A 19788-nucleotide genomic window follows, 5' to 3' on the forward strand; every position below is an offset into this window, starting at 1 on the left:
TGTATGAAATATTTGTTGAAGAACTTTTCTGTAACCCTAACCCTAAATTAGGGATTAAGTTGACAAAGTAATTTCTAAAATAAAATGCCAATGTTCTATATATTGAATGTTAAAAAAAATAAATAAAAGGAGCAAAGAATGTGTTTCAAGTCATTAAGAACTTAATTTGGGGCTAGAATTCTGATTATTTAACTAACTCCGAAGTTGCAACATTTGTTTTGAAGGGAAGAGAGTAGAGAAAGAAAAGATGGTTACTTTCTGAAAAAGTATTTGACGTTTTGTTTGTGCAAAAATTCTTCTAATTCAATTTAAATCAAGCCAGTCAAGGAAATTTCAGACTTATCCAAGTTTACACTTTAAGATATCTAGCTTCCTGTGAAATGTGAGAGAAAGAGATTCAGTATTGATGCTATAGATTTCAGAAACCTGACTCTAACAACAGATCCATTCCTAAATAAGACCAGTTTTGGAATTAGTTCCATTTAAAACCATTACTATGTGCTAGACACTGGGAATAGGATAAAATCCGTTCTCTCCCAACAGCCCTGGTGGAGCAGCGGGTTAGTGCAGCCTGCAGCCCAGGGTGTGATCCTGGAGACCCTGGATGGAGTCCTGTGTAGGGCTCCCTGCATGGAGCCTGCTTCTCCCTCAGCCTGTGTCTCTGCCTGTCTCTCTGAATAAATAAATCCTTAAAAACAAAACAAAACAAAAACCTACGTTCTCCAGAGCTTGTGCCAGACCATAAACACGTACTAAACAGAAAGAGATTATAGAAAGGACAGTGAAGGAAGTAAACGGGGTGGTAGTTACAGTATTTCCAGAAAGTTTAACATGCTGACCTCAACATTTTAAGTGCCTTCTCCATGCGTGCACACGGGGTAGACCTCTGAGAAATGGTGGTTACTTGTTCTAGATTGACAGGTGTGTTGAGTGTAGGTGGGACGGGGAAGTTTTCCATACTAATGTAAACGGAGGGCTAGTCCCTTGGTTTCAGACTCTCATTCCCAGAATGAATTGCTCACCTCTCCCCTACCCCCATGCCCCCAAGCCCCTCCCACAGGAATTTGGAGCCATCACTGATTCAGTGGTAGGTAGCCTCCTCCTAACACAGTAGTGAATTAAAAATCAGACATGCGTATTGAGAACTTAGAGGAAATGGCAGCATTTCAGAGTAACTGTAAAGTGTGCTCCCCTCCCCACTGTCCCCGTGCTTATTCTTCACGTCAGCCTCTTTTCTTAGAAGCAGTATAGCCGGGGGGGGGGGGGGGGGTGGAGGAATGTGTCTCGGATTTAAGCTTTGAAGAGGACAAGTTCGGTCCGCCAGAATTGGACTAGCATTTTGAATCCCCCGGGACGCCAGGTCTTCTGCTTCCTTGGGAAACTGCTCCACACCCCGACCCTTACACCTCAGAGCGGCTGGAGTCTGGGTCCATGCAGACTCCAGCAGCCCAAATCCTTCCCTGTAGCTCGGCGGGAGGTAGTGGTGGCCTTTGCAGGGGAAGGGAGGCTTGGCCTGGGGATTCTGGGGAAAAGGCTTGAACGAGGGGCTTCAGGCCCCAGCCGCACCCCAGCTGTGCCAAGCTAATAAAGGTGGCGTAAATAAAGGGTGGGACGTAGGCGGGGCAGGGGCGCGCAGTTGCTAACAATGGGGGCGTCACCGGGCTCCCTGAACATTTCGGTTTCTCTGGTGAGACCAAGCGCCCCACTGGCTTGGGTCTCTGCTCCCCAGAGTCTCCGAGTATCATGCCCCGGCTTTGCTTCTTCATTTTAATACTTCTCTTTACCTGGCAACCATTGTGGTTGTTGGGCCAGGCAGCTCCCCTTCCGGAGTGGGCCCGTCGGACCTCCGGCCTTCGGAGATCCCCGGAACCCAGGTCTTCCCACTCCTCTGACCTCCTGCATGAATCGCTCCAGGCACTTACCCCCCCCGCAGGGCCGGGGGGCTTTAATAACTTGAGGTCCTCTGCTCCAGCCCAGATATCGGCCCCGCCTAAGCAGTTGACTGAGACTTTGGTTCCATTCCTGGACACGGATTCAATTGGTGAGCTGCCCCCAGAGACAGATCAGTATCTGAATAACAAGCCAACCCTGCACAAAAGGCTCTTACAAGTGGTTCCAAGGTTAGGTGATGAGAATCAGGCCATAGTTCTGCCTCCTCCACTCAAAAATAAGATGAAAACTGGAGATGAGCCAGAAGATCACCAGTCATTGGAAATACTTATTCCACCTCTGGACAGTCAGAGTTTAAACCAAAGAAAGTTTCTTGTTTCATCCCCAAACCTGGACAAAGATCTAGTTCAGCATCGAAGGCTTGCCAAAGTTCTTCTTAGAACTCCAAACCAATTTGCAAATAAAGAGCTCCTAGAACAACTGCAGGACGATTATTCAGATTCTGGTATGGATATCATATATCCTGAGGAAAACCGACCAATGGATTTCCCAGGGGGACCAGATCAACCCCCAAAGCTCCCTGAGGAGCTTGAAATTTCTTCACTCCTGCAGGAGACCCCTGCAGGACCTCTCCAGTCAACTTTAGAAGAACCTGCACCTTTTCTGCTTGGGGTGGAGGCCCAGGCCAAGCATCCAGAGTCCCCTGAAGAGACAGAAACACCTCCACTTCTTCAGGATGCTCAATCTCAGCCTCCAGAGATCCTTAAGGAAGCTGGAAATTCTGTAGGCCCACAAGAGGCCCCAGCTGAACCTTCAAGTACCCCTGAAGTCCAACAGGAAGCCTCAGCTCAACCTACAGAGGCATCTGAGGAAGTAGAACCTTCGACCCCTCAGGAGACCCCAGCTCAGCCACCAGAGGAGGAGGTACCACCTCAGGAGGTAAATGTGCCGTCTCTGAGTCAGAATGAAGCTCAGCGGCCAAAATTACACAATGTCACTGTTAAACCTGTAGATTTGGCACTTACTGTAACTGTAACTCAGCCTCCACAGCACCCCGATAAGGCTGAGCCTTCTCCAGTCCCACAGGAGTTCCCAGCTCAGCCTGTAGAGCTCCCCGAGGGGGCTGGGCCTACTCTAGTCACACAGGAGGCCCCAGAACAGGCTGTAGAGCTCCCTGAGGAGGCTGGGCCTACTCTAGTCACACAGGAGGCCCCAGCTGAACCTGCACAGCTCCCTAATGAGGCAGAATCTTCAACCCAGCAAGAGAACCCAGGTCAATCTCCAGGGGAGATAGAATCTTCTGCAACCCTGCAAGAACAAGGATCTCAGCCACCAGAGCTGTCTCTGGGGGAGGTGGAACCTATTCCAACCCAGCAGGAACACCCAGCTCAACATCTAGAGCATCATGAGGTGAGAGTTGCACCTCCAGGTCACCATCAGGTTCAACATTTAAACCTGCCCAATATCACTGTTAAACCTGCAGACGTGCAGGTTACTGTAACACCAGAACCCACTACAGAGGTGGGACCTTTGCCAGTTCAGCATGAGTCTGTCGCTCAGCCCTCTGTGCCCCTTAATGTGGAACCTTTGGCAACCCAGCATGAAGCCCCAACTCTGCCTCCACAGTCCCCTGAGGAGATTGAACTTTTGCCATTTCAACAGGAGATTCCAACTGAGTCCCCAGAGTCTCCCACACAGGAGAAACCTCCAACACAGCAGGAGACCCCTGTTCAGACCCCTGGAGAGGTTAAACCTTCCACAACCCAGCAGGACACCCTGGCTCAGGATTCACAGGCCCCTGAGGAGGGTGAATCACCTTCAACCCAGGAGGAGGCCCTGGCTCAACTTCCAGGGACTCAGGAAGAGAAGGAACCTTCTCCACCCCAGCAGGAGGCCCCTGCTGAGCTTCCACAAATCCCTGAGGAGGGTGAACCTTCCTCCATACAGGAGGAGAGCCAGGGTCATCATGCACAGACTCCTGAGAAAGCTAAACCTTCTTCAACCCAGCAGGAGGTCCCAACCCAGTATCCACAGGCCTCCGAGGAGGGAGAACCATCTCCAACTCAGGAAGAGGCTCCCACTCAATTCCCACAGATTCATGCAAAGAGTGAATCTTTAACCCAGGAGGAAAGCCAGGGTCAGCATCCACAGACCTCTGAGGAGGTTGCACCTTCTCCAATCCAACAAGAAGCCCCAGCTAATCACCCACAGGCCTCCGAGGGGATCAAACCTCCTCTAACCCAGGAGGAGTCCCCAACTCAGCACCCTCAGACCCCAGAGGTGGGTGAGCCTTCTCCAACCCAAACAGAGACCCCAGCTAAGTATCCAGAGTCCCTTGAGGACATCGAACCTGTTCCGGCCCAGTCAGAGGCCACAGTTCAACATCCAAATCCCCTAGGGGAGGTTAAACCTTCTGCAACCCACCAGGAAGCCCCACATCAGCATCTACAGACCTATGAGGAAGTTAACCCTTCTGCCACTCAGCAAGAAGCCACAGCTCAGCATCCAGAACCTTCTGGTGAGGTTGAACCTTCTCCAACCCAGCAGGAGGTCCCAGCTCACTCTCCAGAGCATCATGTAGTAACAGTTTCTCCTCTAGGTCAGAGTCAAGCTGAGCTTTTACTCTTCCCCAGCGTCACTGTTAAACCTCTGGATCTGGCACTTATCATAACTCCAGAGTCCACTAATGAAGTTGAAACTGCTCTACCCCAACAAGAGGCCTCAGCTCAGTCTGCCATGTCCCCGGAACAGTTGGAACCTTCTGCAATCCAGCAGGAGTTTCCAGAACAACATCCAGCCCCTGCTGAAAATGTTGAACCTTCTCCAGTCCAGCAGGGAGTCCCAACACAGACTGGAGATCTTCCTGAGGAAACTGAACTTTCTCCAAGCCAGCAGTGGAACTCATCTCTGCCTCAGATGCCTGTTGTAGGTGTAAAACCTTCTCCAGTCCAGCCTGAGCACCAGGCTCAGCCTCCAGAGTCCTCTACAGATATTGTAGCTCAGCCTCCAGTACATCATGAGGTGACATTCTCATCTCTAGGTCCTGGTGAAGCTCAACATCCAATGTTGCCCAATATCACAGTAAAACCTGTAGATCTGGAGGTTTTCATAACTCCGGCGCCCACTAAGTTTGAACAATCTCCAGGGCAGCAGGAGACCCCTGCTCAAGCTCCAGTTCCCCCTGAGCAGGTTGAATTTTCTCCAGCCCAGTCCAAGCTTCATTTCCAGTCTCCAGAGACCCCTGAAGATGAATTTCCTCCAGGCCAACAAGAACTCATAGTTCAGACAAAAGACCCTCCTAAGGAGGTTGAAACTTCAACCATGCAAGAGACTCCAGGTCCTCCTTTAGAGCCACCTGAGGAGTTTGTAGTTCAGCCTCCCATGTATCGGGAGATGACAGTTCCAACTCCAGGTCAGGATCAAGCTCGGCATCTATTGTTACCCAATGTAACGGTTCAGCCTTTGGACTTGGAGCTTACCATAACTCCAGAACCCACCACGAAAGTTGAACATTCTAAAACCGTGAAAAAAACTACTGCTCCTCCAAAGGACCTGGAAGTGACATTTGCACATCAAGAGCAGGTTCAAGCTCAGCATCCAATCTTGACTGAAGTCACAGTTCAGCCTTTGGACCTGGGGCGTACCATAACTCCAGAATTTACTAAGGAGATTGAACTTCCTCAACCTATGCAGGAGACTCCAATGCAGCTTCCAGAGCCACCTAAGGAGGTTACTGTAGCTCAATCTCCAGTATATCAGGAGGAGACCATTCCAACACCAGGTCGGAATCAAACTCAGTATCCATCATCACCCAATGTAACAGTTCAACCTTTGGACCTGGAGCTTACTGTAAGTCCAGAAGCCACTACAGAAGTTGAACATTCTACAGCCCTGAAAAAGACTACAGCTCCTCCAAAAGACCTGGAGGTGACATTTGCACATCTCGAGCAGGTTCTGTCTCACCGTCCAAACTTGACTAAGGTCACAGGTCAAGCTTTGGACCTGGAACTTACCATAACTCCAGAATCCACTACAGAGATTGAACCTTCTCCAGCCATGCATCTAGAGCTGCCTAAGGAACTTGTAGCTCAACCTTCCATATATCAAGAGGCAGCAGTTCCAACGTCAGCTCAGGATCAAGCTCAGCACCTGTGGTCACCAAATGTGACAACACAACCTTTGGCCCTGGAGCTTACCATAACTCTGAAACCCACTACAGAGGTTGAACAGTCTACAACTGTGCATCAGACTACAGCTCCTCCAAAGAACCTTGAGGTGACATTTCCACCATCAGAGCAGGTTCAGGTTCAGCATTCAACCTTAAATAAAGTCACAGTTAAACCTTTGGACTTGGGGCTTACCATAACTCCAGAACCTACTACAGAGATCAAACCTTCTCCAACCATGCAAGAGACCCCAACTCAACCTCCAGAGCCACCTAAGGAGGTTGTAGTTCAATATCCATTCCATCAGAAGGGGGCAGTTCCAACCCTAGGTCAGGCTCAGGCTCCGTATCCAACTTCACCCAGTGTCACAGTTCATCCTGTGGACATGGGACGTACCATAACTCCAGAACCTACTACCCAGGTTGAACGTTTTACAACCACCCAGACTACAACTCCCCCTCCAAAGGACCTTGAGATGACGCTTGCGGATCTAGAGCAGAATCAGAGTCAACATCCAAACCTGACTGAAGTCACTGTTCCACCTATGGACCTGGAAATTACTGTAACTGCAGGATCCAATATGGAAGTTGAACCTTCTCCAGCCATGCAAGAGACCCCAACTCAGCCTCCAGAGCCACCTAAGGAGGTTGTAGTTCAATATCCATTTCATCAGGAAGTGATGATTCCAACTCCAAGTAAGGGTGAAGGCCAGCATCCAGAATCACCCAGCATCACATTTCATCATGTGGGCTTGGGGCTTACCATTATTCCAGAACCTATTACAGAGGCTAAACATTCTGCAACCACGAAGAAGACTACAGCTCCTTATCCAGCGGACCTTGAGGTGACACTTGCACATTCAGAGCGTGTTCAGAGTCAACAGCCAAACCTGACTGAAGTCACTGTTCCTGTTCCTCCTATGGACTTGGAAATTACTGTAAGTCACCAACTAGAGTCATCTGAGTCGGTTCTCCCCCCAACGACTCAGCACTCAGTGGTGCATTTTCCAAAATACTTCCCAGAAAAGGCATATACAACTTTAACTGAGCAGCCAGAACAGAATGTTACCACAAACGTCAACATATGTGAGCTCTGTACCTGCAAAGATGAGATGCTGTCGTGTAGTGGTTTCAGCCCAAAGCAGAGGCTCCGCAGAGTGCCTGTGCCAGAGCCCAACATGGACAACAACACCTTTACCATCTTGTAAGAATTGCCTTTTCTCATTTGTTCCCTGCCTCCTGCTTGACACAGCAGCCTTTCTTTGAGGTCTTCCTGGGCCTTCGTCATCTCCCCAACCATGTTGACTGACTCTCTCTTTTTACCTTTTCTTTGCCAACTGTCCTTATCTTCATTTTCCTGTTTGCTGTGGTTCCCACGTCTGCACCCGTTTCCTTGTAATTGTCCTTATTCTTTATCCAGTTTTTTTAGCCCCATGATTTCATCCCTTAACCTCTACTCTCCCATCTTTATAGCAACATGTCCCTCTTTCCATCTCCTTGGTGATATACAAAAAAGTGGTTAAGAGCAGAGATTCTGGAATTAGACTGCCTGGGTTTGAATTGAGTTCTGTCACTTATTAGCTTTTGATTCAATTTCCTTATCTATAAAATGGGATAATAGTTACTGCCTTGTGGGATTATTGTGAGATTTGGTGAGTTAATACATATAAAACACGTTTTCAGTGCCTCGCATATATGTGAGTGTTAGCTATTATTTGATTCCTCAGCTATGTTTAGAACTCATCTTTGTCCCTTGGTTTTCTATATACAGCACCTATTTTGTGCCCAGCCCAGGACTCAGTACTGTGGCAGCCATGCAAGTATGGCATTGTCTTTAGAATATGAAATAAGAGGTGGGAAGAAAGGAAATAGGCATAGAAAGACAGGTGACCTATAATTAAGTACAGACTATAGGTGCTGTAAGTCACCAGAATCTGTAATCAATGGAGTGTAGGGGTCAGAGAAAGCTGCATGGATAAGCTAAAACTTCGGTTGAGATTTAGAGTGGCTATGATTTGTTAAATACAGCAAGAATAGGGAGTATAGTCTAAGCAAAGGCACAGCTGCAAGAATGATCAGGAATTAAGAATTAGCTTAGAAAAAAAAAAGAATTAGCTTAGGAGGGCAGCCCCAGTAGCTCAGCGATTTAACGCCGCGTTCAGCCCAAGGCGTGATCCTGGAGACCCGGGATTGAGTCCCACATCAGCTCCCTCCATGGAGCCTGCTTCTCCATCTGCCTGTGTCTCTGCCGCTCTCTCTCTCTCTCTCTCTCTCTCTCTCTCTCTGTCCCTGTCTCTCTCTGTCTCTCATGAATAAATAACACCTTAAAAAATGAATAGGTAAGTTGTTGCTGAGGGAAGAAGATAAGTTAAAGGTAAGATTCAGTCATATACGGAATTAGTGATTAAAACTGAACTCAGGCATTTCATAGCTTCTTTGAAATACTTGCAATTCATGGATACATTCTCATTTTTTTAATGTCACAAGCATATAGGATAAAATGTGAAAATCCCACCCAAACCCCCTACCACCCATAAGATAACTCCTGTTAACATTTTGGTGTCTGTCCTTCCCATCACTTTCCTTTGCAATTTTTCCCCTAATCATTAGGTAATACTTTTTATTGCTTGCTCAGTGATTTGTTGCTTTTCCCTATGTAACATGTCTAAGAAATCTCTCCATATTAGTTCCTCTCATTTCTAACTTCTCCTAACAGCTGGAGAGATTTCAAAAGAAGTCACTGGGCCAAAGCTTTGGTGTTCCTGGCATAGGATTTCTTTACCTTTGTTTCCTGGCATAGGATTTCTTTACCTTTGTTTTTTTTTTTTTTTTACCTTTGTTTGATACTTTTTTTGCCATTTTTCTGTTGAATTATTTTCTCATTGATTTACAGAAAGAACCATTTTAGACACATAGAGGTGATTTGGAGAAAAATACCCATATTCATAAAGTAATTAACTGGCATTATCTATCCAAGAAATTAGACAAATAGAAAGTTCCGGTTCTAAGGAGATGGCTTGTTGACACCAATGGCCCCACATTTCCTTATTAATTGTGCAAACTGGGATGCTGATAGCTATGGATATTAAGAAGCTGGTATTTTCTGCATTTGCATATTCCCCCAAGGTTGCCAATGATTCTTTTACTTATTCTGTTCATTCTTTTCCTAACTAGTCAAGGATCTGAACTGTGTTTCTCTTCACAGAAATTTCCAAGGAAACTCTATTTCTTACATTGAGGAAAATACATGGAAGGCATACCGTTGGACTGAGAAATTGTGAGTATATTTTCTCCAAATACGAATACAAAAAACTGCATCCTAAGATCCTTCTTAGTCAAGAATTTTGAAGTCAGTATCTTGGAGGAAAGGTATTTCCCCCTCCATATCCCAAATCAACCTCTATTGATGGCAATTCTATGTTTATCTTGAAAATTGAATTTGACATGCTCTCTTTAAAATTTAGCGTCAATATAAACTTATTTTCCATTATATAGGAATACATGATTATATCCTCAATATATAAAAATGAAAGAATAGATAAAGTGAACATCTTCTTTGTGTTCTGATCCCCTACCACTGAGATAGCCACTACTCCTCTGGATTTAGTATATATCCTTGCAGATCTTTTTCCATGCATTTGTCTACATACATATTTATAGACAACAAAATAGGTTTGTTGTGGGATTTTCTTACCTTGTTTTTGTTTTTACATAAATGATAACTTCCTACAACTTGATTCTTTTGCTTATGCTTATGCTTATAAATTAAGCTTTTGATTCTTTTATCTTATGTCTTAGATTTCTTTTCTTTTAGTACATAGATAGGGGGTTACCCCATTCATGTATATGCCTGTGTAATATATTCCAAAGTATGAATGTATATAGTAATTCTCCTATTGATGAATGTTTAGACTGTGTCCCATATTCTTGTCACATGCGCTCCTGTAGTGAACTGCCTCAACCATGCATCTTTGTGTATGTGCGCAGGTATTTCTGTAGAATAGATATCTAGAAATGGAATTGTTTGAATAAAGACTATGTAGATGTAAAATTTTAATTGCCCTCAAAAAAGTTGTGCCAACTTAAACTCCAACCCATAGATCATGACAGCATTCACATCCTCATACCACCCACTACTGGATATTCTCCATTTCTTGACTGATCTGATGGGTGAATAAAAGGGGTCCCATGTGAATTTGAGGTTTTCTGATTACTTGTAAATTTAAATACCTATGTTTACTGAACATTTGTATTTCTTGAGTGAATTTTCTGTCCTTTGCCAATTTTCTGTTATCTTTTTAAAAAATGATCTGTAGAAAAAGTCAATGTAGACACAAGTGTTTTTAGAAAAAAAATATTACAATCAAAGCAATTAACTGGTGTTTTATGAGAGTTTTGTGTCATATCATTAGTGAAACTTGAGCAGAGAAGTCATAAATGACTCCTGAATTAACAATAAAAGACATAGTAATCATAGCAATCTAAAAATAGGGATTATGATCCCTCTAAAGTAGATTTCACCCCTCAGTCTGATATCTTATTGGTAAGGGAGAAATGCTAGAACTAGGCATTTGTTTTTTATTTTGTGAATTTCTTAAATACTATGTGTAGTTTATATTTCTCCATGATAGTGTCTGACTGGGAGATTTTATTTCCCAAACTTATAAGAAAACTGAAAATAATTGTCACAAGAAATAAATAACGTTAGTTTTCTTTAGGGAATGGAGGGGGATGGGTGGGCTGAGGACAAGGGTAGGAGAAAAACTTGGCGTTGTGTACTATATACCTTTGGAATTTTGGGCCATGTGAATATATATTACATATTTTTTAAAAGTGCATTGAAATTAAAAAATTAATTTTTAAAAAGCATGTGTTTGGGAATTTATACACTAGAACATGAATGCGGTAAGTCCTGCAGATGTCTGGTTCAGCTTGAGGGTTATACCTTGTAAGCAGAGGTTCCTAACTATGGATCACTGCTCTCCTGGGGCAGGATTTTAACCTGTTTTTCTATATATATCTATTGGATGATATCTGCCAACAGTAGAATGAATAAAGTGTGGTATAGTCATAAAATGGAACACTATTTGTTTGAACCATAAAGCCACATAAGTAATCTCAAATTTTCTGATAGCCGCTTAAAAATTAAAAGTAAAAAGAGAGAGATGACATAAATGTTAATATATTTTGTTTAGCTCTTATAGCCAAAATATTATTTTGACATATAATTATTATACCCATTATTAGTAAGATAGTCTATGTTGTATACTGTCTTCAAAATGCCTGTGCCTGTGTCGATATCATTTCTACATGTAATCAGTATAAAAATTATTGAGAGTTTATGTTCTTTTTTCCATAGTAACTCTGAAATCACAATTTGATTGCTAGTCTTTTATCAAGAATACTTGATCTGTATTTAGATTTCATAAAAATTACAGTTAAAAAAGTAATATCACATACCTACATTGTTGCAAACATATTTAAACATTTTCTAATAACTGTTGAGTATCAGTTTTTTCATTTGTATTTTAAAGTAAATAAAATTAATTAAATTAAAAATTCAGCTCCTCAGTCACACTAGCCACTCCCAAGTATTCAGTAGCCACATGCAGCTAGACATGCAATACTAGGTATTGAAATGAACCAACCTCAGCTACATGCAACAATATAATGAATTTATAAGAAATATTGAGTGAAAGAAGCAACATAGAAAATAATACCTGTGATTCCATTTATATAAAGTTCAAGAAGCGACAAAACTAAATTATGTTGTTTATGGCTGACATATGATAGGCAAAACTACATTTAAAAAAGCAAGGAAAAAAATAAAAAAGCAAGGAAATTAGAGGTCCCTGGGTGGTTCAGTCAGTTAAGTGTCCAACTCTTGACTGGGCTCAGGTCATGATCTCAGGGTCATGGGATAGGGCTCCACACTCAGCCAGGAGTCTGCTGGAGATTCTTTCTCTCCCTCTGCCCCTCTCCCATCAATTAATCTTTTTTAAAAATTAAAAAAGGCAAAGAAATTATTAAAGTCAGGATAATGGTTACTTCTGGGGAATCAGAGAGGGTTGTGATTGGAAGGGGCACACTGAAGCCTTCTGGGATGCTGGCAGGGGTTTTTCTTGATACAAGTGGTATTTCATGGGTATTTGCTTTATAATTATTAAACTGAATATGTTATGTACACTTGATGTGCATTTTTTTAGTTCTCAAAAACTTTTTTTTTTTTGGTTGGGGAAAAAAAAATCAAATGACTTTACCTATAGTGCTGTATGGGGCTTCCAACATAGAATTTAGAAAAAGAGAGGAGGAAATGTCAGTTCTGCCAGTATTATTGTCATCTAAACCAGGGTTCTAGCAGAGACTTTGTGATCCAGAGAGTAGGCATTAAATATGCATTTTGGTTCAAATAGTGGATGGATGCATGTGTGTGTGTGTGTGTGTGTGTGTGTGTGTGTGTGTGTGAGAGAGAGAGAGAGAGAGAGAGAGAGAGAGAAGAACAAAAAAGGATTTGAGTGGAAACAGCACAGAGCTCAGTACTCCTAAATTAAAGAAGAATTAGTATATTTAGGTGGCACCATTACACAGGTTTCCCTCCCAGATGGGAGTTAGTCCTGTGTAGTAAATAGTTGTAGTTGTTTTGCATTTTGATGCAGAAATAACCTTTTCATTTTTCAGAATTCTCAGTGAAAATTACTTGAGTGAATTACATAAGGACTCATTTGAAGGCCTGCTATCCCTACAGTATTTGTAAGTTAATTAATCACTTATTATGTGTTTTTAGTTATATTATCTGTAAAATAAATATGGGGTTCAAATTAGATAATCACTACAATTTCTTCTAACAATAAAATTCCATCTCTAGCATTAAATATCTCATATGCATTTTCAGTTTTTTAATTCTATAGACAAGATAAAGATAGAAAAAGACCCTTCAGTTATAGAGCAAAAGGAGTAATTAGGTCTGAGCAATTATGGATGCACATATTAACCTGTTTTGTAAGTGTTCATATACCGTGTGCTTACATTTATACTTAGTTTATGGCTCATGGATCAAATCATGCTCAGGTTTGTCTTTACACAGCCTATGAGTTAAGAATGATTTTTACATTCTTAAAGGGCTTTAAAAGAGAAAAGAAGAGAAAGAGAAGAATATATGACAGAGACCATATATGGCCTGCAAAGCCCAAAATGTTTACTATCTGGCCTTTACAGAAAAGGTTTGAAAAAGTTGGTTTAGTAAAATGAGAGGAATTAAAATTAACCTCAAATTGTCACCTACAGGACAAGATAATATAGAACACTTACATTATTTTCAATGCCATTAACCCAGAATGTTTTTAATAATTTAATCTAAATTAAACATTTAAATATTAAATATTTAAGCAGGTGAATTATGTAAGCAGTATTATCAAGTACCTATTAAGTTACCAAGAGAGCAGATTAAGGATTTCAGTGGGAATTCTAGCACCAGTATTAAAAATAGATGTTTAAAATGATGGTTAAGGGGTACCTGGCTGGCTCAGTTGATAGAGCAAGTGACTTTGGATCTTGAGGTTGTGGGTTTGAAACCCACATTGGGTATAGAGATTACTTAAGGAAATAAAATCTTTAAAGTAAAATAAAATGATGGTTAAGTGGTATGGTTAGAAATGTTTACATTAAGCAAACATATCAGAAATGCCCCTAATTTCAATAATTATAAAATAAAATCTCCCCAGCCTTATTGTCAAGGAGGAAATGCTTCTTTAGTATTTCTAGGTATACATACAGAGATACCATGTTCTTTGCTATAAAGGTTCAATTTTTATCTTTGTCTGTGGCATCCAGAGCTGTGTAAGTCATTAATCCCTATTAATGATGCTCTTGAGCAAATAGAGTCTTCTTGCAAATGTAGAAGGTTTAAGGATAGTGGGTAAAAAAGAGCATGATATGACACTAAGAATAGTCCTTTAAGTTGTCAAACCTTCCAAGTCTTAGGGGACAGCCACTCTTGTATTGGTTTTCTTGGCTGCTTCTGCCATCTGGACTCTATAAACTTTACAGACACTGTTTGGAGAAAATCAAATGAGATAAACTGCTCAAAGGATTAGGCACTTCGTTACTACTACCATGAAATACTTTGTAAGCCAATTATTTTATGTTAGCTGAAGTGTTCTCATTCATTTAAAAAAAAAAGGTCAATCCAAAGCTAATATGACAGGCACTATGCCCAGTATCATAGGCACTCAGATGATTAAGACAGGCTTCCTACCCCTGTAGGAACTCATGATCTCACAAGGAAAATAGAAGCTCAAACCACAATGCATAAAGCACTAAGTGGATGACAAAGTGCTGAAGAGGTGCAGAAGAGGGAGCCATAAAGTCATAAAACCACATTTCTTTTTACACAGTCATTTTGTTTCTGCTATTCACTAGCCAGCTCTTTATATTTATTTTATAAATATTTGAGTTTGTTTCATGTCCATGTGTCAATTTTATTTTTTTAATAATAAATTATTTTTTATTGGTGTTCAATTTACCAACATGCAGAATAACACCCAGTGCTCATCCCGTCAAGTGTCCCCCTCAGTGCCCGTCACCCACTCATCCCCACCCCCGCCCTCCTCCCCTTCCACCACCCCTAGTTCGTTTCCCAGAGTCAGGAGTCTTTATGTTCTGTCTCCCTTTCTGATATTTCCCACACATTTCTTCTCCCTTCCCTTATATTCCCTTTCACTATTATTCATATTCCCCAAATGAATGAGAACATACACTATTTGTCCTTCTCCGATTGACTTACTTCACTCAGCATAATACCCTCCAGTTCCATCCACGTTGAAGCAAATGGTGGGTATTTGTCGTTTCTAATGGCTGAGAAATATTCCATTGTATACATACACCACATCTTCTTGATCCATTCATCTTTCGATGGACACCGAGGCTCCTTCCACACTTTGGCTATTGTGGACATGGCTGCTATAAACATCGGGGTGCAGGTGTCCCAGCGTTTCATTGCATCTGAATCTCTGGGGTAAATCCCCAACAGTGCAATTGCTGGGTCATAGGGCAGGTCTATTTTTAACTCTTTGAGGAACCTCCACACAGTCTTCCAGAGTGGCTGCACCAGTTCACATTCCCACCAACAGTGTAAGAGGGTTCCCTTTTCTCCGCATCCTCTCCAACATTTGTTGTTTCCTGCCTTGTTAATTTCCCCCATTCTCACTGGTGTGAGGTGGTATCTCATTGTGGTTTTGATTTGTATTTCCCTGATGGCCAGTGATGCAGAGCATTTTCTCATGTGCGTGTTGGCCATGTCTATGTCTTCCTCTGTGAGATTTCTTTTTTTTAATTTATTTATTTATGATAGTCAGAGAGAGAGAGAGAGAGAGAGAGAGAGAGGCAGAGACATAGGCAGAGGGAGAAGCAGGCTCCATGCACCGGGAACCCGATATGGGATTCGATCCCGGATCTCCAGGATCGCGCCCTGAGCCAAAGGCAGGCACCAAACCGCTGCGCCACCCAGGGATCCCCCTCTGTGAGATTTCTGTTCATGTCTTTTGCCCATTTCATGATTGGATAGTTTGTTTCTTTGATGCAAATGACGTATCAGATAAAGGGCTAGTTTCCAAGATCTATAAAGAACTTATTAAACTCAACACCAAAGAAACATGTGTCAGTTTTAAACATGGTAGACAATGCAGATGAACACAACTAGTCCATACTTTCAAGCATTTTATGCTCAGAGGGAAAAGGATGCAAAAATAACTATATTAAAAATAAATTGGAATGCCTGGCTGGCTGAGTTGGTAGAGCATGTGGCTCTTGATCTCAGGGTCATGAGTTCAAGCCCTAGTTTGGGCGTGAAGCCTACTTTAAATTTTTTTTCAAAAGAAGAAGAAGAAATGGATATGGGCAATGAGAGGTATAAATTGGTTTTGGAATACAGATGAGGGAGAAAAGACTTCACATTGGATCAGGGAAGCTATTAGAGCAATGCTGTTTCAACAGGACCTTGAAGAGCTATTGGGTATCATCAGAAAGACATTGTAGGGAGAATAAGCTTACAAAGGAGACTGGGAGAAAGGCAAAATACAGGAAAAATATCTTGAGTACCTGTAGAGTAGGAGATTAGAGCTAGTCTTCTAGGATTTTGAAGGCCGTGGATTAACATGCCACACTACTGGATTATCACAGCAGTGCTCCGGGACAAGCTTTAAACTGCAATAGAAAAATAAATAAATAAATAAACTGCAACAGAGTCACTTGGAGGGCTTGTCAGAAAATAAGCTCCACCTCCACAGTTACTGATTCCATTAGTCTATAGAGTAAGGCTGAGAATTTGCATCTTGAGTAAGTGCCCAAGTGATTCTGGCATTTGAGAACCACTTGTGGAGAATTAGTCTGGTGACTGTGTGCAGGATGGATTAGAAAGGGAAAGACTAGAGATGGCAATGCCAGTCTGAAGAGTAGGTGGAAAATGAGGGACTAAGCTGGGATCAATGGAAGTATGAGGGTCAAGTATTATCAAGAATGTGTGTTTTCAAATAAAGATCCAGTACTATGTGGTGTTTTTTGTTGTCTCACCACTTGCAACTGAAGCAATTAATAAATTCATGGAATATTAAGGCAAATGTACAACCAAAAATGAATTTCTATTAACATGATGGTATGATTCTGAGTTAGTTTAAATTTATGTATTGATTAGAGGGGTAACTTCCTTTCAATTTAAATGAAAGGATATCTTTTATTTTTTCTGGTATTGAATTGGCCTAGAAAAATAGAACTAAACCAAGAAGGTGTTCCAAAATGAGAATATCCCTTTTAATATTAGAAATTATAATTATAGGGGTGCCCGATTGGTGCAGTTGGCTGAGCATCTGACTCTTGGTTTTGGCTCAGGTCACAATCTCTGGATCCTGAAATGGAGCCCCCTGTTGGGCTCTGCACTCAGTGAGGAGTCTGCTTGGGATTCTCTCTCCCTCTCCCTCTGCTCCTCCCACTTGCGCATGTGCACGCACACACACTCTCTAATAAATAAATATTTTTTAAAAAGAAATTATAGGGGCAGCCCGAGTGGCTCACCAGTTTAGTGCCACCTTCAGCCCGGGGTGTGATCCTGGAGACCCTGGATCCAGTCCCATGTCAGGCTCCCTGCATGGAGCTGCTTCTCCCTCTGCCTGTGTCTCTGCCTTTCATTCTCTCTGTGTGTCTATATGAATAAACAAATAAAATCTTTTAAAAAATAAAGAAAGAAATTCTATGTGGAGGTCAAAACTTTGAGCTCATAATCTAGAAATTGATGAGGCCTCAAATGTCCTCTAATCAATTCTTCTGCTCTCAGGAAAGATTACTTCCAGAATCTATCAAGAGCTGTAGTTACTTGTTTCATTTATGAAAATGAGACTCTTTTAAGAGAGATGAGGAGAGCTGGGGGCTCTGGAAGGTTCAAATAACAAATCCTTAAGTTCAGAGTTTAGGCAAAGGCTACTTATTCAATACTATCAGCCTACTAATTAGGTATCTAATAGCTAATTGAGGCAATATTTTCCTTTTACTTTTCCTAGAGATTTATCCTGCAATAAGATACAATCTATTGAAAGACGTACATTTGAACCACTACCTTTTTTGAAGTTTATGTAAGTTACAAATATAATTTCATTATATTTGGAATTTTTGTTAAACTTAAGTGTAAACCTCTTTGTTACAATCATTTTGAAATATGATTGTAATTTTATTAGTAGAAAGCTACTAAAATTATGTAGCGAATCTTTTTTGTCTGTAGCAAAGATTAGTGTAAGAATTATTATACAGATCAGACTGAATCATTCTAGAGCAGTGGTTCTCAACTAGGGTGATTTTGCACCCAGGTGACATTTGGAAGTGTCTGGAGACATTTTTGGTTGTCAGACTGTAGATGTGCTACTGGCATCTAGTGGGCAGAGGCCAGAGATGCTGCTAAACACCCTATAATGCACAGGACAGCCCCTCCTAACAAAGAGGATCCAACCACAAATGTCAATAGTGCTGATGTGAAATATTTTTCTAGAGAAATAAAGATTACCTAACGCAAGTATTTACTGAGCACTTACTGATTTGTATCTAATGCAACACATGTAGAAACATGAAAATATAAATCTTTCATGCAAATTTTTTTAATTTAAATTTTTAAAAAAATTTTAAAAAGCATATCTTCCATAGTGAGATAGTTTCAGGATATGGAGAGGGTATTGAGATTATGTTTCATCCTATATAAATTGGAATCACTGCCAAAGGATAAATGTTCTGAAAGAAAATCTTTTTTTCTTCTTCTTTTGCTTGTGTCTTTTTTTGTAGAAATCTTGGTTGCAATTTACTCACAGAAGTGAGCTTTGGAACATTTCAGGCCTGGCATGGAATGCAGTTTTTGCATAAGCTGTAAGTGAAATAGAAAATGAATACATGTAAAAAATAAGCAGACAAACAATATGTAAAAACATCAAACATTTATTGGTTCAGTGGATGTAACAAGCCCAGTATGAACTCTGAAAAGTATGTCTTAAAATCCATTCTTTTTTTTTTTCAAATGAGGAAACTAAGGTACAAAGAGGCCAAGAGGCTTGTCTATCTCATAAATGGCACTCTCAGCTTTCCCTGTCCTCAGCTTTGGTATGAGCAATAAAAGGCCCCAAGCAAATAACACCCAAATCAACATTATCCTGGGAATCCATGACAATGATGCTTCACCAATAGGGGCATGGTCCTTGAAATTCCACCTTTGAATTTAACTTTGAAAATTCCTGCTAATGTGCAAAGTACCTAACTGCTTCAATGCGTGCAAAATAAAGCTTCAAAGAAGTAAGTGTAGGGGAATTCTCCAGGGAGCAAAAGTGTGGGTGCTTCCTCAGCCATCAGCTTCTTTTAAATGGTAAAGCAGAAAGAACTGCTGAGAACCTGCCACAGGGCACTTCTCTCACCAGTTACCCAGAACATTATTTTTCAAAAAATGTATACCTCTGAGTAAATCATCTGGGGGCCATAAGAACCTTTGAGGTATGGTAAAAGATATTGTTTGTGTTAAGTTGTGTGAAAAATGTTCATGAAATACATTGCTGTAGCATAATTCCATGTGGCTATTTCCTGAATCTTCTTCAATAAGAAGTGTGTCATTCCCTTTCGGCTGGAAAATTCTGTGATTTCCTGGTGATATAAACAAATCATAGTGGGGGATGTTCAATGGCCTGAGGGGGATTTTAGACTCAAGGTGAAGATCTTCCTCTAAACCTGACTTTGGAAAAGATTATCTTACCTGTCTTGTAGTTCAGAAATATTATTTCACACAGTTTATTTTAGGATAGATGAAGGTGTTGAGGGCATGTCTGGAGCTAGAGGGACAGTTCCTGCAGATGCCTATCTGTTGAAGGCTCCTCTCTCCTCCCATTAATTTGCTGATGCCTAACTTGGAAACAGAATACAGAGGGTCAGTTTTTTGCTTGCCAACACCCCGGAGAAAAGGCTCATTGGGTTTCTGCACCAAGAGGTTTTGGTGCATCAATATAGTGCCTTAAACTCACCATCTTTATTTCTAAGCATGCTCTCACACCAAGAGTCTATTAGAAGAATCTGAATTTCCAAAAAGAAAGAAAGAAAGAAAGAAAGAAGAAAGAAAAGAAAAGAAAGAAAAGAAAGAAAGAATCTGACTTTCATTATAGTTATATGGGCAACACAGGAAAGACTATGGAGGAATCAGTTGATAAAAATCAATGAATTCATTG

The 19788-nt window shown here is 41.4% G+C and overlaps 1 protein-coding gene across 1 annotated transcript in view; it reads left to right on the forward strand.

Moving 5' to 3' along the window:
* Window positions 1-1743: 1743 nt before the first annotated feature.
* LOC129514735 (leucine-rich repeat-containing protein 37A3-like) overlaps window positions 1744-19788 on the forward strand; it is a 45489-nt gene continuing 27444 nt past the window's right edge. The window contains exons 1-7 of the mRNA XM_055333459.1: window positions 1744-5973; window positions 6139-6323; window positions 6807-7259; window positions 9261-9332; window positions 12734-12805; window positions 17602-17673; window positions 18371-18451. Coding sequence (XP_055189434.1) covers window positions 1744-5973; window positions 6139-6323; window positions 6807-7259; window positions 9261-9332; window positions 12734-12805; window positions 17602-17673; window positions 18371-18451 — 5165 coding nt within the window. The remainder of the gene's footprint in view (window positions 5974-6138; window positions 6324-6806; window positions 7260-9260; window positions 9333-12733; window positions 12806-17601; window positions 17674-18370; window positions 18452-19788) is intronic.

This window comes from Nyctereutes procyonoides, unplaced genomic scaffold, assembly GCF_905146905.1.
Source record: "Nyctereutes procyonoides isolate TBG_1078 unplaced genomic scaffold, NYPRO_anot_genome, whole genome shotgun sequence".
In the NCBI taxonomy this organism is placed as follows: Eukaryota; Metazoa; Chordata; class Mammalia; order Carnivora; family Canidae; genus Nyctereutes; species Nyctereutes procyonoides.